General features: G+C 41.4%; 1 protein-coding gene across 8 annotated transcripts in view; it reads right to left on the bottom strand.

Moving 5' to 3' along the window:
* Positions 1–17,868, bottom strand: part of LOC107262825 (solute carrier family 12 member 4) — a 50,039-nt gene that overhangs the window by 15,541 nt on the left and 16,630 nt on the right. Inside the window, exon 1 of one of the 8 annotated variants that reach the window (XM_015729505.2) lies at positions 13,148–13,175. The exons of 6 other annotated variants lie outside the window; for them this stretch is intronic. In XM_015729505.2, the coding sequence (XP_015584991.1) occupies positions 13,148–13,160 (13 nt within the window). In that variant the 5' untranslated portion in view covers positions 13,161–13,175. Of the gene's footprint in view, positions 1–3,867; positions 5,640–13,147; positions 13,176–17,868 lie in introns of those variants that run through there. One more of the 8 variants, XM_015729466.2, reaches the window with a different exon arrangement.

The raw sequence follows: 17,868 nt of genomic DNA, 5'->3' as shown, positions 1-17,868 counted from the left end.
AGTAATTCTTGTTTTAAATTTTACTGCAACATTCTTGTTGCTCTATTGTATAGTAACTCTGTGTCACAGTTGGTGTAGTTTACTTGTTATTTAAATTGAAAACTTGCGCACCGTCGGCATCATTCAATTTGCCAATTTTATCGATTCAACCCACATTCTATATTCTATCATAATTTCTTAATGACAAAATACAGCTGTCGCTACGCAAATCTTGAAAAGTATAGTTTGTATATTTAACACGCTGAGCGCAGCGCCCCTATCGGTGGTCATGGTTATTACCACCGGTGGGCAAGCACTACTTACTCAACGTGTGAAAGATACAAAGAAGACGGAATTTTGGTATTATAGAAAATCGTTTGGATTAATTTTTCGACAAAAAAATTACTAGAACGAGAACAAATTTTACTGCCACCAGCTCCCCTACGGTGATCTAACGAAATTAATGGACGATCTCGAAATGATTTAAGTTTGCGGATACTGGATGAAGAAAACGTATAGTGGGTAGGAAGATCGTTTATATTCGTCAGACTATTAGAAAAATGTCCCTAGGTAGAAAAAGGGTAGTGTAACAAACCAACGGAAGGAAAGCCGAACACGCTCTGGGAAAATACGTTTCCTCCCCGGAGAACGCGGGTATCACGAACCGACTAAAAAATGGAAAGCCATTAATTTATCTGACGATAGGTAGCACTCGAAAAAGGGTCGATCCTGGTACACTCGATGACATTAATCCAAAGTAGACATCCGATACTGTATAATTAAGTAAATTAAACTTCACCCTATACCGTATTTACTATTTTCGCAGTAGATAACACTCTAGAATTTCAAGTAGATACAGACCGTTCGGCACGGACGGTACAGCCAATGAATCTGAAAGACGTCAAAGATGCTGAGAATCTACTTTTTAACAATCAATTCTCAATATCCCTGTTAACCTTAAGTATGACCAAGCGGTTAAAACCGGTTTTCTGTATTAACTATAAATAACGTCTGACTGTTTATTAACGGTGGCTAAATTCTTTGGCAGCCGACTGTCTGATAATAACACATTGGCTAGATGGACCAGATACTGCCATAGACACAAATAACGTGAAACTGTAGCTTCTCCTGGGTCAGTAAGTGGATAACGTTCTACTGGTCCATTCTACAGATTCCCACCCACTATCCCTTCCACCATCAGCAAACGTATAATAGATACGACATGATGAAGATTCTTGCCAGAGGCGCAAAGTAACTTGTCCCCCGGACTAGATTTGGACTTTCCGAAAATTCAAAGTTTTTTTTTATCATTAATATCCCACACTGAAATCACCCCCAAGATCTTGCTCGAAATTACGAGAACGTAACGAGGAAAGAAACTTACGTAATACAACCAGAATAAAAAATTCCGACAAAACTTTTATTTATCATTAAAACTACCTTCAATTTCTTGATTGAAAATCTTATCCACCAACAGATTCCATAACGATCCCTAAATATTTTCTTTACTTTTTCCAGCTTCCTAATAGGACCCCCATCGGAGTTTTGCAGAATCACAAGGAACTGAGACTAAAAATTGAATCTTCAACCTCTTCCTATAACCTAACAAGAGACAGTCAATTTAATTCCATACGGTTGGGTCAACTCTATTTAACGATTCACTTAAACTTCACATTATCTGCCTAAGGTCTCTCGACCTTCTGTACCAAGTACGAAGGCACGTGCTGCTCGGCCGATAAAATTTTAAACTCGCCCCGTCAACACCTACCCAGTTATTTCCACCAGCTTGCGTCAGATCTCCCTTTAATCTCGATACCAATGACTGCCGCATCTGTTATCCGGTAAATCACAATATCCTCCCCACAATCACCGCAAAGCAGATTATTCATCTCCTTTACGAATTGACTAGCCACTCAACCTGAATATATCGCACAGCCGCAGTATCTCCTACGGCCGTTAACAATGCTCGACGAACCTTCGGTAGGTTCGAGAATTAATTTCTCAATGGGTAAAATCCCCGTGTGTTGTATAATCACAGGAAATTCTACTTGGACAAAACAATTCATTCGCTGACGCAGTATTCAGCTACCTTTAACCAACCTTGAAAAGGGTTCTGTTATCTTTCCTCAATGCTTTTGCTCCCTACTTCAAATTGATGCTCTAATTTTGGTTCGGTCGACAGAACTACAATTATCCGACGGTAAACAATTACAACAATGGCTCAGTCCCATTTGACCGCAGCCATAGTACCGGAGCAGTCAAGTGTGCACATGTCCTAATGCGAGTGGTTGCCTTGGCTATTATTGTATACAGTGCTGACCCATGTACTATGCCATGTACCAGTGTAGATGTACATGAAGAAGATACGTATATGTATTCTTCAGTTAGTTACAAAGGTAGCCGTGTATCTTGAGCTTTGAGTAGTAAGTCCCGTTAAGCGCGTAACACGCCCTTGTTGCAGGTCGACTATCGGTATGCGCCAGCCTTACGTAACTCGGAGCTCGGTACTTGGTGCAACCTCGTGCAAAAAACGTTCGCCAAGCATCCTTACAATGGAAACTACTTAACCCTCTGTTGGCCCTTAGTGACTCTGCGTGCGAGTCCACCGCATTCCAGAGTATACTTTTCAGAGCCACTTGCGACTTTGCTGCAAGGGCGTCGTTCGCGACGGAAGAGGCCTCCTGTGAGAATACCTTTATTTCTTTTAGTCAAATTGACTACGGTAACCTTATTGATATAAACCAAATTTTTTTTTTATACTTATAAGAAATTTCAACTACTCCATTATACGAGAGCCGGACGTACTGAAATATTGGATTTCTAAATTAATAAGGGCAAATCAAAATTTTGCGAATTAGATCCACTATTGAATATATATACACTCCTTTGGCATCTCACTGGACTCGTATCGGGTGATACCAGAAAAATAATTTTATGAACACAATTTTTGAAGCTTTCTTCGTAGTAACGACCACGTTGAACGGCTATAATTACGCGGCGAATAATTATACACAGCGGTACCCTTAATGAAACAAACGCGTCTTTCGACTCGACTGGCTCTTTGATTCGAGACTAGTTTAATAAATTTCACTTTTTGTGCTGTTCGATGAAAGACACCCGCTAGCAGCTGCTTGAAAAATTTTCGGCAGAGGCAGACCGCGACCCGTTGAACTCGTCAGAAGAGTACATACGCCAAGAACTTCCACGCGGTCATGAATCGAACCCGTTTCACGTGCTTTGGAGTCAGATCCGTGAGTTATAAGGAGAGCGAGAGAGAAGAAAAAAGCAAAGAGAGAAATAGCAAAGATCCTACGATACGGTTGTGCAATTTCACCGGTAACGAGAGGAATCCTCAGTCGTTATCAACGCGACCTCATTACCCGCCGGTAATATTATCAGACCTCCCAGCAGCCTCAGGGCGGCACTCGCTCCCTCGCAAGGACGTCGTGCAGCGTCCCGACGCGTTTTATCTACACTCGGTTACGTCTCGACGGCCGTCCGTCGCTCGATTCGAAAGCTCAAGGTGGCATTGGTGGTAGGAAAATTCGTGACGACAGGAAGAAACAAAACATCCCAATAAAGATAACCAGCAACAAGAGCCAGCAATCAGTGATCACGCGAGACACAAGTATAAATGGCAGAAATAATAATTCTAGGTTACCGCGGAAGAGCTCGCGCTAGTCAGACTATACTTCAGAGTCCGATACGATCTGCCGTCGGATAAAGTTAGGTTAGAATCGAGTCTCGCGAAGCGTGAAAGCGCTCTTGGATCCAGAATAATACGAGGTAGAAAATAACGACTACTTTATACCGACGATAAATCCCAAGGAAGCTCCGACTATTTTAAAGATTTATTAACCAATTAATATATAACAAACTTTAGCATACCAGCTTCCAGGCGAGCGGGCGAACCATCAGGGACGGTCTTGTTTTTAAATTTCGGAGTTCCCTCGCTCATGGTTATCACGTCTTCGATCCGAAAGTATTTTCGACCAGGAACCTGTCCTCCTCTTCCACCAGGAGTCTCTCCCTCTCCCCCTTTGTTCTCCCCTTTTTCTAGCGGTCCTTTGAAAGCGCCGTGTCGCTCCGCTGTCTTTGTCCTTTGTTTATCTCTCTTTCCAAGTACATATACAGGTATACTTCTCCGTCACCCTTTAACAACTGTCTTCCTTTCTCTCACGGCGGAGCCTTTTCGCGCTTTCACGATTCTCCCAGGACTCCTGCGGCTCGCTCGGCAGGAATCTATCGAGCGATTATATCCTGGCTATCGGCGAGGAGCAATACGATTTTACCCGATTACTCCTTGACCACCGGGTGGACAGTTGGGGGTGGCTGGCTCCGGACACCCCCAGGTCTCAGCACTTTAATCTAATCTTATGCATCGCTCCACGGAACCTTCGCGCACGAAATTATCTATTTACGGGGATGTTTCTCAGGGACGTATCTAGTGTCACGAGGGCCCCTCACTAGGTTAACCTGGACCACTCCTGTCTCCGGGTACGAAGACGTACGTCGGGTACTCTCCCGAAGTATTACGTGTCTTCTGGGAGCTAATCCGGAGGCTGGCTCGTATTCTCTCTTGCCTGTACACACGTCAGGTACGTAGGTAGGGTAGCACCAGTCGATGATGACGTTCCTCGGGAGTCTCTTCGGCACTTACCCCTGGTAGAGGAAGACGTCGGCTTTTCCTCTTGACAATTTTCCCTCTATACGTCACAGGTAATTTTGATTCTCTTCTCAGCTCTTTTATTTCCTCTCTCTCTCTCTCTCGCTCTCACTTGCTCTCTGATCTTCGGATACTCGGATACTCCTGTCCAGGTTTCCTCGGGCGTCCCACGATCCGTAACGTCCCGGGCGTAGTGAGCTGCCCGCCCGCTTTTCCACCCTTATCCCGCGCCTGCGCATTTTCCGGGACATCTCAGCGTAGACCGGGTATCCACCAGAATTCCAATTGACGAAACTCGAAACGTGGACCACGAAACGCGGACCGCCTGATATAAACCGCGTCGATCCTTGGGTGTAGATAAGACTTATTCGTGTAAGAAGCGTCTTACCGGTCATTGGTCATAGTGAAATATAAGAGGGGGAGAGAGAGGGAGAGAGAGAAACTAGACCGTACGAAATTCCCTGCGGAATCCGAATTCGCAGCTGCATGTAAAATCGATCGGAGCTAGGATAAAATTTACATACTGCGAAAAATTTACAACCAAAATTTTTTACATCCATCTGGACCAGTCAAAATCGTACCGTCGATTCTCACCGAGGGATTTTTATATTCTGCTGGTGAAACTACCCTCGTACGAAGGTATGGTCGCCAGTACCAAAGAGACGATCCCTTTTTTTTTTATCGATAAGCATTTTCTGGGTCATTCCGTTATAATGGAGTCCTGAATATTTTTTATCGATAGATACAATAAATTCGTATATTTACACGGTACGACTGTTCAAACACTTTTTTTTTTTCTTCTACGTACGCTAATCTTTACTATCGTACTCGTCTCTTACGTTGCTTTTGTACGTGGAAGCTTTATGGGATTTTCTGAACGACTGATCGAACGTTAGATAACGTATCGAAAAGAAATCCAAACGGACACCAGGCGATTCTGTTATCTATAGGCTAAGTATGCACAAGGCAAACAGTGCAGATGACTCTGTAAAAATTCTTGATGGTCAAACTTTTTTTTTTTTTTTTTTTTTTTTTTTTTTTTTTTTTCAAAAAATACAATAACCCAGAACAATCTTATTTTGAGGGAAAAGAGGAATGAGAAGAAATTTTTTTTTTATTTTTCATATCAGAATTGTCAAAAAAAAATATTGCATACGTCATACATCTATGTAAATTGACAAATGAGAAAGCCAATAGCACGCGAGACTAATGAAAATTATTAACCCACGAGTATAGGGAGGCTGTATTATGCTGTTAATTAATTAATAAACAATTGCTTTAATTTAATATACAGCCGTGCATGTAAATGCTGTTCCATTTAACGTCCGTAAAAGTGTCAATCTTTATTTTCATCGAAAATGCCGCGCGAGTGTCTCACCCTGGAAATTTTGCTGACTTGATGCCAGCTCGTCGGCCGAAGCTCCAGGCTTCGCGTTGTCTATTATTCTTTTTTAACAGCCTCTGAAGAATGGATGTCGGCACGTATGCGGAACTTCTAACGGCATACAGACTGCACGACTGGAGTCGGCTTTGTATATCCTAATTAAGAGATAGCCTCGAATTGGAAATTGGGTTACAGTGCTGTAATTCGTTCAATTGCGGTATCCCCCCCTCAAAAATTCACCGATATACAGTCATTCCCTCCCGAATGAAACCTTTTCATTCTCTCTTTTTCCTTTATCTCTCACTCCTCCCTCTGATTTCCGGCCACTTGCGCAACTTCATCAATAATTAAGCAACCGGGTAATTAACCGATCGGCCGATGCTTCGATCTATTCGATACGTATTTTTCCTATTTTATTTATTTGGTACGTAGGTAGATAAGATATATGAGAATTTACATTGACATTTATTTATGTCATATATATATGTTGGATAATAAAGAAAATAAATTTAAACTACCGATTGAGGTTATTGAACGGCTTAATTTATACTGACGTCATATATATCGATTTCATCCGATTAATGGCAGCTGCAATTTTTCACGAGGAATACGTTTCTTGTGCAAAGCCATTGAGTTTGAGTGTACCAGTCAAATTTGAAAGTCAGTCGAATCACTATGGTTAAGCACCGTTTGGTGACCTTGTGTAATTAAAGAAGTATGGACTTTTGCAAGGTCATTGAAAAATTCCATCCCGAGCGTTAAAAAAAAAAATTCATAGAAATTAATTACTTTTTAAACACGACCTCGAGGTTGACAGCCCATTCACATCGGCGCGTTTGTTTCGCACCTTTTCACATAGTCTAGTTACGGACTATCAGAGATTGTGAATCCTGCACGTCAACTGCATGAGTAACGCAGCCAGTGTTAGCATATTAATAAATCAGTTGTTTAACGTATATTTGTTCTGGAAGTCATATTTATTACTGTATGTCCTTTTCCTTATCCTCGTGTTATCGTGAATGCGTCGTATATCGAAAATATCTCGGTCAACGCTTTTACGCGATACCTATTGGCTGGCGCTGTCGTCATTCGATGCGTGTGATTGGTCGGCTCGCGTGCGACTTCACGGCATACGGTCAATTTGACAGATCGAGGTTATGTTTTGGACTATAACCTGACAACAAGCAGGTTTCACATAAGAATTGACATAGTGCTAGGGAATGCTGACAATTACCGATAATCCTTTTGGTACAAGATTCATATATCGTAGTTAATTTCTGCATATATAAAATATCAGTTTTTGGCAAGATGGCCAATATGGTCGTTCGATGGGTGTAAAATTTATGCTTGATATTCGCAAGATGCATTGAATGTGACGTATTGCGTAAATTCGAATACGATAAACCTGTTTGAAAATTATTTCCCGTTATCGAAAAGGAAGGTTATAAGGAGTATGGAAAAGGAGCAAAACCTTTGATATTGACTATTTACGAGGTTGGCTATTACTTGGAGTTATAGAGCGCACCCACGAACCTAACGCACCCGGAGAAAGTATTTCCGCGAAAGGTCTGGCGGTGAGTATGTGCATCATGAGGACTCGGGTTAAACAGGCAATAAACACAAAGCCCAGAAATACCATTCGATCGTAAATAACCGCTTTTAAATTGAAAATTGGATAGCGCGATGAATCTTAATTGAATATTTGACCTCGACGCTTCTATAGAAATTCAGTTTATTCGTATTCGCGGTACGTCGGCCAGCGTGGACTTCACGTTTGGAGGTTAGGTTGGGTCAGGTCGGGCTAGAGATGCTCGGATGTGCTTTTTGCCTTTACCTAAGCGCAACGTTAATAGAAACTCGACGATAACTTCAGGGACGAAAGGTTTTACATGAGAAACGCTTCGCGAATTCGCGATAACACAGCCCAGGGACGGATCAATGACTAGGAGACGTTTTTATAGGCATCGGCTTGGAGGTGGGATTTTGGACACTCCTTGTTTACAGTCGAGGGAATCTTGATGAAAAAATAAAATAAATCCACATTGCATAGAAGATCGAAGCCAGGAAAAAAAATTAACGTTCACCGATAGGATCTCCAAGAATCCCATACGAAGAAATGGCCGCTCTCGCTATACCACATATTCTTGGCTATCCCATCGATCCCCCTTACGTGAGCAAAATTTTCTTCGAATCCAAAAATTCGTCCTGGCACGAATTTCCTGGGGGGGAACAAAATAATAAAGCAAAATACCGCCTTCCGAACAATTTCGAAATTTCTTTCCTCCATTTCGCTTCGACTGACCGACAAAGATCCTCCGGACAAAGCTTTCGAAAGCTCCCGGTATTATTTTCAGCCATCTTCGATACCATTTATAAAGTTTCTAATTGATAGCCCCATAATACCCTCGTTAATCCTCGTAACCCTGGCAACCATTTTATTAGCCCGATTATTTCACAAGCTTTATTATACGATCGTCACAGAAATAATTATTCGTCAATATCATATCACGCGACACTAATGACAATTCTTCTGAAAAGTCACGTATTTATAATTTACACTATATATTTTTCATAATATTTTTTACAAACAGGTATAACAGACCTTGACACTCTTTTTTATTACAAATTATTATTATCATCACAAATTAAGAAAATAATAAAACCGACACAAAAACACTACGACACTTTTCACATGGCCATCGTAGTAGCACTGTTCAACAAGAATGACTGGCCTAGCGCGAATTGATAAAAAAGAAACATATCAACATTACACGTCACAACAAATGACCAGACCCGTAAACTCATGCGTAACTTCAAACGCAGGTTATCCCATATTTGTCTCACACCTAGCGAGAGCCTCCATTTATTCGTATACCCATAGCCAAAGCACGTAGGCAAGCTTACGAAGATATTCGACACAGTTCCAAAGTGTTTGGCGATTGAGAAAAGGCAAGCACAGCAGTTTTCTCCACATACAAGAATAAGGTACAAGCAGCGTCGACAGAGTTCGGCGATACGTGTTCCATATATACAGAATACTCGTTAACCTCTGTCATAACCTCTACCATTGGAAATCCATGTTTCTAACCTAAAAGAAAAATGGTAAAAACAAACAAAATTTATCAGGCCAATTCACGTCTCGTGTTTACCGCACACGACTCTCTGGGAATGTAGGACCTTCCCTTTTCTTGTGCCTATTTTTACCACCCTCGATTCCTATGCCTACGTCGACGACCATATTTCAACGCTTTAACCTAACAGTGGTAAATGACGTGGCCTTCGAGGGATCCAAGTGTCACTGTTACGAACAGTGTTGAAGAGATAGGAATAAAAAATATCATACGAATTTCTGGCTTGTCTTTAACCTTGTATAGGATTATGGAAAAAGAAAAATTTTCAACTACCCAAAAGTACCAATTGACATGGGTCGATAAGTTTCCCGATGGATTTCCATTTGAGTCTCGGGAATAGCTTGAAAGTTGATGCGTGAATAATTAGCCAGGTTTTCATTACCCATAATGCAAGTGGCCGCGTTTAAGTGGCTTTTCAACGAGTACGTAATGGAGTCTTGGGTACTCGGAGCCCTTTAACTTAGTGAAAAGCTTAAAAGCATTCGAGGTACGTGACGAATAAAGAAATATAAATGTGTCGATAACGTAGCGTTGAGTGTTATAGATTTTCAAAACAATATTTTTTTATTTCAAATTATTTTTTTACCCGTTCTGAAAACGCAAGCTTTCACGTCTACGGCGGCGTTTAGCTTGACGGGTGGACGTGCAGGTAGGTCTAAGTGTTACTATTGGGAGAATTAACGAAATCCAGTGGAGGTCAGGATGAAGCGTAAATCAATAAATAAGAATAAATATAGCTGCAGGGGAAATTGGCGAGGAAGTACTTGGAACGGTACGGCAAATAGCACTTTGCGCCATTGCTAAAGTGTACCTCGAGCGATATATATATATCTATATATAGACAGATATATTCGTATATACAGATCGGACTGTCATGCCAGCAAATTCTGACTGTAATTTCATAGCGGACAGTAAAAAAAGAAAGTTTCAGAGAAACGGCCTCGGAAATATGCTCATGAGTTTTAGAGTAAACTCTACTGGGTTTTGCTATATAGTCATAAATTGCATCTCACCTGCTTCTGCAGGTTCGCGTTCTGCTTTTTCTTGGCAGATTCAACTTCGGCTCCCCGAGGTCGCCTCTGGGACAGTTATTCTAGCAATCAGTGATGATCTTAACGAAGCCGTCATTGAATTTCAAAGGTTTTCGCGGGAGCCTCAAGATTTATCGTACGAGTATTATATTAACTTACGCGAACGGAGTTTGCCTTCGATACCAATAACAGTTGTTGGGACATTCAGCCTCGACGTGAAAAATGGAATTTCAAATTCGTCAGGATTCAGTTTAACGTTCGCGAATATTCGAGAACGAGAAGACAGGATGACAAACAGGACTAACCTTAAATCCTTTGCGAAACTTGCCTGCGCAACTTTCCCAGTCTGACACGTGGACCGTCGTCAGCCCTTCAGCCTTCTCAAACTGGCCCTAAGCTCCATTCTAACCATTAGTCGTCTGTTTACCTTGGGATATTATTAAAAATTCAAGCTCTCAAGATGGATTCCAATTTCTTCCGAACGCAACCAAAAATTTATTTTCTCCTTGAGCAGTTGCTACCGCTTATTGAATTTTTTAACTTTTTTTATTCAGGGTCTCGAACTTTGCTTTTTCGAAAAAAAAAAAAAGTGACCAATTTCTTAAGTCACGCGTATACATATATGTATATAGCACTGTATAAATACTTGGACATTGAACAGAGAGGTTTTAACTTCTTTTCATTCAGGGTCTCGAACTTTGCTTCTTCTATGGCTCTATATAAATACGTGGGCATCGAACGGATACGTTTTATAACCCCGTTACAAAGCATTTCGGTCAATGCTAAGTATAGAGCAATCAGCTTTGTACGGTTTATCGGACAGCGACGTAAGAAAAAAAAAAAAATATTGAAAACAACAACATCGTCCTGACAATATCCAGCGAGTGCTAAAAATATACATCAACTGTATAGGGTACGCGTTAAGCTCCTGTAGGGGACACCCTACGTATATTTTCGTTTGATATTATATACATATATATAAATATAAAATTTCAATCGTATCGACGATGTTTTTCATCAATGAAATAAACGAGGGTCGGTTTGCGGACTATTAAAAAATATTTTGATTTGCGGAACGCGGATGGGGCGATAGGGGTGTCAGGTAGGGGTCGACGGATGACAAATAAAGAAACGCGGTAGTCACGAGGAGTCGTGGATGAAATGCAGGGGTAGGTTATATCCAGGTCTCGGAACCCTATGAGGAAAAATTTATTTGTCCAGGGGTAGGAAAGTAGGGCAGTGGGTGATCACAGCCCTACCCTTCTATCTTGACGCTTGCGTAACGTTCCTGGGCTTTACGTCACAGGGGTGGGTAGTGACGTCATAGTCGACGAGGGCACAGCTCCCACTTCATCCCCATAAAGGATCCTCCATGACTCCCGTTAGGCACCAATCCTTAACCAGAAATATATTCCTATAAAAATTCATCCTATCCAATATATTTAATATATCCATCTCGTGCTTCCTACGTCTATCAATCGTATGGCTAACCTAACCTAACCTGCAGACTCGAGTCCTTCCAGTTAACGGTAAATCACTCGGGACGGATTACCATGCTTCGAGATCCTTAATAAGCGTTTCCCCGACGGCAATTTACATGGCAGGATACGCTCTACAGGATACGCTACAATAATTCACGGCCAAGTAGCCGATGATTTACGTGACTTGTAGGCGGGAAAATTCAAAAACAGTATAAAACTCCGCGGAGAAAAAAAAATCGACTTTCGCCAGATTCATGGAACAGGTAGAAATTTTGAAGGCGTGGAGGAGAAAGTCGAAGTTTAAACGGTGACATAAAATCGAGGAAAAATAAAATTCTGATCTTATCGAGAGGGAGGGATTGGAAGTTGGGTTAAGAAGAAAGGTGAAAAAAAAGAAGCTGCTCGTGCAACTTTCAAAAGCAAATCTAACTCGCCAAGTAATTTCGCCTGTTTGGCCACACGCGGCGACTCCTCCGACTTTAATACGAGTTTCACGTACTTTCGAAGTTAACTGAAATTAGGGAATCTTGTCGCAAGGTAAAGTAGACTTACGTACGTTACGTAGGGCATACTCGTCGAAGTGACGTATGAAAATTTTTTAATTTAAAAAATTTTTTTTAACTATCTTTTTGTGCGAAACGAATTTCTAAAGGGACGATACACTCGCGAACAATCGCAATCAATCCCTCTGCTGATTTCTGATAAATTAGAACGTTACCACTGTGCAGCTTCTATTTGTATTCGATTATCGAGCACGCTCGATCGTTTAACGCGCGATCGGTTCAATTCGAACGTAAAATCGGTCCAACGCATCCCCCTCCCTGCCTCCCTCCAGCTCGGCCAATCCTACACGCAAATAATTCCGCAACACGCGAAAATGACGTTGCCCGTTCGATGCAACTTTACCAGCGGAATACAGTGCGCGAGTAGCACTTGAACTTCCTGACACACTGCGACTATCGATATGTTTACGTACTTGACAGCTGTCATATATATCTTCGTATAACATATTAATAATACCATTCCGGACTTCTAATCCTGATTTATTGTGCTTGATAATGACCAAGAGGACGCTGGTTAACGTCTGGTTAACGACGTTGAATATTGGCAATTTATTGGAAAAGTAGTTTACGGTCAATTTGTACTGACAGTTCCTGCACGACGTCGCCACCCATAATTTAATCGAGTGGTTAATTCTGCACTGAAGAGAAAGGACAATAAAAATTTTTTTAATAAAAAAAGAAAAGCAAACCCGATCAATACATTAAACAGAAACGTACACTTTTACGAATGAACTATTCGTATGAAATTTCATAGTGTCAAACGTAGCTTACATAAAATAAAAAAAAAAAATAATAATATTTTCAAATCCTTACAGTATTTACGCGGCTGCTAACTTTCGCAATATTTCAATCTACTATATTTCACAGACTAAACGCGTCTCGTATTCCTCACTATTTTTTTGTTTTCAGTACCTTTAACGAGCATGAGAGAATTTCGCGGTTAGTTTTCCCGGGGCCACCGGGTACGTTTCTACGTGCATCAGTTCTGCGGTGATACCGCATGAGTCGTTCCCCTGGCTAAACGGCGCCATTTCAATCACAGCCATCGTCTCCTTAGCCAGGGGCTAAAACAAATTCAAAAAAAAAATAGAGAGAGCGAGAGGATCAAGCACGTGGGCATATATGAAAAAATAGTGGAAAAAAAAGAAACGGGTGAGGGGATAGAAGGGGAAGTTGCTGAATGAAGGATAAAAAATTTCAAAAAAAAAAAAAAAAAAATCAAATTTGCATTAATAACCCATAAAAAAATTGAAGTAGATCACCGAACACTTTACCAGACGTATACCCTGAAGCAAGTACGTATACTCAATACACAGCGGTACCAGGGCGTCATCCTCTTCCTGGGTCAGTGCGAATATATGAAAGATCGATAGGAAAAAATTTAAAAAAAAAAAAAAAAAAAATCAAATTTGCATTAATAACCCATAAAAAAATTGAAGTAGATCACCGAACACTTTACCAGACGTATACCCTGAAGCAAGTACGTATACTCAATACACAGCGGTACCAGGGCGTCATCCTCTTCCTGGGTCAGTGCGAATATATGAAAGATCGATAGGGGCACTATACGTTAGGAATGAAATGGATCATTTTTAAATCGACTAACTATCGGGTACCGAGCGAGCTCGAGCCGTAATCTTCATCCGGATGACGTAGGGATCGACGATTTGGCGATAATCGATAAGATCGAGGATCCTGCTAGATGGAATAGGATGAGATTTGGAAGGGAAAAGAATTGAAGAAACGGAAGAAAGAGCAATGGTGGTCATCCCCTATTTTTCCTGTTTCCCTGTTTCCCTGTTTAGCCTGCTCGCCTGCCACCCTGGATACCGAGGTTTCGCGTCCTCTCTCTGTCCCACGTGCCGATCCCCTATACATTCCTTCCTGCTCTCGCGTATAAATCGATACAGCGGAGTCTGCGTCTCCTACGTGTATATACTTCGTTACCATGCGGTGCACCCGGTATACTCTCTCTCTCTCTCCATTGTACAGGATGCTCCCGAGTAAGCTGCACGTGATCGTAGCAAGATTTGTGGTCGATTTGAAAAATAAAAAAAATATTTTTAAAAAGCATTACGTAAGTAAAACATTTTACTATCGGACAAAATGTCTGCTCGTTAGTCCGAGCCATGCGCCCTTTGTACCTCCTAGGCCGGAACTACCGCTGACATCTCGCCAGTTACCGGAAGCTTGGCGTCGGTACCCCAAATCGGTAAGGTTAGGTCTCATCCTTTGACATCGTTATCTCCTTAGTAAATTCGATATTCCGATTGGCACTCGCCGACGGGTTATATCCGACTTAAGGGTTCGTTGGCTCCTCGAACAACCCCTATCCCATTGGCGTACCGGTAGTTAACGGAGATTTTCGCTGGGACGTGTGGATAATCGACGAGGGACGAAGTAATTTTAAAAACTAATTCACCCCTTGCGCACCTACGATTGGTCATGGCGAATGACCATTTTTATGGTCGCGACCGAGTTTTTATTTTGAATTTAAATCTACGACCACGTGATTAATCGAAAGCTAGGCGTAAGTATATATGTATATACGTGATTCGTAAATGTATACGTCACGTATGAGGCAGAGCTCCTGGAACACGTGGTTGACCGGCTGTAACCACGGCGGAGTAATAATCCAAAAAAAGACGAAGCTTAATGCACGAACTCGCCTTGGACTCTGTTTTGCCTAAATTGTCGTTTATTATGAAAAAATATTTTTTTTTATCCATTCAACAAAATTCGGCACGACACTCGTATCGGTACATATTTATATTCGTACGGTTAAATCTACCGTACTCGGTATGAATTCCAGTGGGATTCTAAGCCTGTTTAAAATGAAAAAAAAAATTTCCACCGTTACCTCGTGCAGTGTCGATTATTTCTTTTTATCTGGCAAAAGCCGTACATACGTATCACAATAAAAAGTCTACCGAAGTTTCGACGATATATAAATACCGTGGAATTAATGCGAGAGCGTATCTCACGGCAGTTCGTAAATCCCTATGAAAACATACAGAATGCACATTGCAGTAGCTAGCAAACACAAGCACCACCCGGTGCGCTGCCTCCTATACCCAGAATAAATCCAACGGCACGTCATTGTAAGCCGAAGTTTACCAAGCCATTGCAATCATTACCGACACGTATCATTTACGATTTGATTCACAATATTACACGTAGGATATACTCAGCCCACGTAAATTTCATTTAAAGACATCCCCCACCCCCGTGAACCAATCATAATTTTATTAATTATTAAGCAGGGATACGTTATTTTTAAGAAATTAAAAAAGCGAAGTTTTGAAATATTGAAATTTACCTAGACGCAGGGGAACCCCCTTAACCGTCAGGCTGTATATATATATATATATATATATATACGTATATCGGACAAGCCGTCAGGCAGTATATATGTACATACAGATATATATTACACGTCGTTTGCCGACTTCAAAAGGCACAGGACGAGCAACTGAAAGAGCCAAGACAATGGCTGTTTCGACTTTGACAGTAATTCCCGCATTGTTTTGCTTAACCTTGCGCAAAACTTCAAGGGTTACTACGAGCCACCCCCTTGTCCCTATCCACAGCCACCTAGACAGTAGTCCTCTGCCCTACAGCCAAGCACCGAAAGTTGCTCTCTATTCGGGTCGAAAACCCGACCTGAATAGTTCCATAAAGCCCAGACCAAGTGTCTACGCGCACTTGCTCACAGAAAAGCTAACGGGTGTGTCCGTGAAATTGTTAACTCGCGATATCCAACGATCCCCGACAATCCGCCTTGACAATAGAGACAAACGTCGAGGTCAGAGATTCCGGTACGAGGATGAGTGACATAAGTTTACTCCGGTTAATTCCAGTGACTGTATTACAGATACCTGAGTGAATTTGAATAAGAGACTAGTATATCCTATACGGTTTTAATGATTATAACGCACGGTTAATGTTACGTTACGTTACCGTCAAATACAGTGTTTCTCGAATTATACAGATCTGCGCATCAAGTCACTTTAACGTAGAGTTCGGTTAAGAGTTTTTTCACTACTGGCAAATATTTTTCCGTGTCTCTTATACGTCTCTCTCGCTCTTACTCACGTAAACGTATATCGCTCGGTCTCTCTCGCACTCATGGCTGGCATAGGACATTCGAAAAAGTCAAGACCCAAGACCTTCCTTTCTTTTTTTTTTCGGGGATTTTTATCACTGTCCGGGCTACCTCGTCAAAACTGGCTGGGCTCTTCTCGCTCGAGCTTATACAATGTGTTTGGAGTATGATAATCTGAAAAGATGTAGCATCTTATTGCGCTACAATGGAAAAATTTTGACGTACGACTCGACGCTATTTTTAAACGACTCAACTGTCGATCGGTGAGGATTTGTCTGAATCTTTAAATAGGGACACCTTGTATATGGGTCTGCACGTATATATACTTAGGACACTCGCCGATTCTTCAAGCGACTGAAGAGAACAGTAGGGCTAACGAGTAGTACCCTCGGGGCTAAGCGTCGGAATCACCACTTTTGTTATGCTGGTTGTTGCTAGCTGGTTAGTTTGGTTGTTGGAGAAGAACAGGGCGCGGCCTTAGCGACGATACTGATCAGAGAGAGAGAGAGAGAGAGGAGAAACTGTGGAAAAAAGAGACGAACGTAAACTGCCTCGACCAAAAATTTATATATACCATACATATACGTGTTTAAATCAGGGCACGTATACTAAATTCGCATTATATATATCTAAGCAGATATATACCAACAGTGTATAGTATGTGTATATATATATATATCGCAAATACAGACAACAAATCCTCACCGCTTGGCAAAAAGCGTTGTCGAGAGAGAGAGGGACGGAGAATCCAGCCCGCGCGTGGTTTCTCGCCTAGTCAGGATTTTTTTTAAAAGCAATCTCGACAACCTCCTCAAAATCCAATTTTGCACCCTTACACTCTGTTTTGGATAATCGTCCATCCCTTTTCCTTCCAATCTACCTTTTTCCATTTATCCAGCATTGGTTCGTGTTTCGCGCGAAATTCTTCAGTACCTAGACAGACCCTAGCTCGATCGGTTTTCCATTAGGTTTTCGCTCCAGTAGGCGCAACAATGCCCGTTACGAAACGGAACGGAAGGAAAGCAATTCGGACAGTAATGACCCATAGAAATTCCTTGATTATCGCAATTACGAGAATCCCATAAATTTTACAAGATCAATTCATTCACCTTGACGTAAGTACTCTTTGTCGAGTAAGACTGCATATAGTACACAAAATCATACATAGGGATGCAATAACGCCATCCATATGAAAAATATTTTAACAGCTTATTCCAGTCGTTATAAGACACTTTTTGCTCCCAACAATACGAAGAGCAGGTACTGATAACAAAAAAAATCTATAAAAACTCCAATCCATATTCAGGGAAGCGAATATTGAAGTTTCCTTCTATATAAAAAAAAAGTTCGACTCTCCTTTCGAGAATTGCGGAATTTTTATTTCTTTCACCCCCCTTCCCCCTCCTTCACCCTCCAACAATTACCGCTCATCCATGGTTCAGGGTACGAACTGGCAAATTATTAAAAAAAATTCCAGTAATCATTAGTCACCCTCACGGATTCATATAACCCCCCCCCCCCCCCTCTT

Source organism: Cephus cinctus, unplaced genomic scaffold (assembly GCF_000341935.2).
Source record: "Cephus cinctus unplaced genomic scaffold, Ccin1 Ccin1_scaffold0013, whole genome shotgun sequence".
Lineage (NCBI taxonomy): Eukaryota > Metazoa > Arthropoda > Insecta > Hymenoptera > Cephidae > Cephus > Cephus cinctus.
This window is presented reverse-complemented; position numbering and strand designations above follow the sequence as displayed.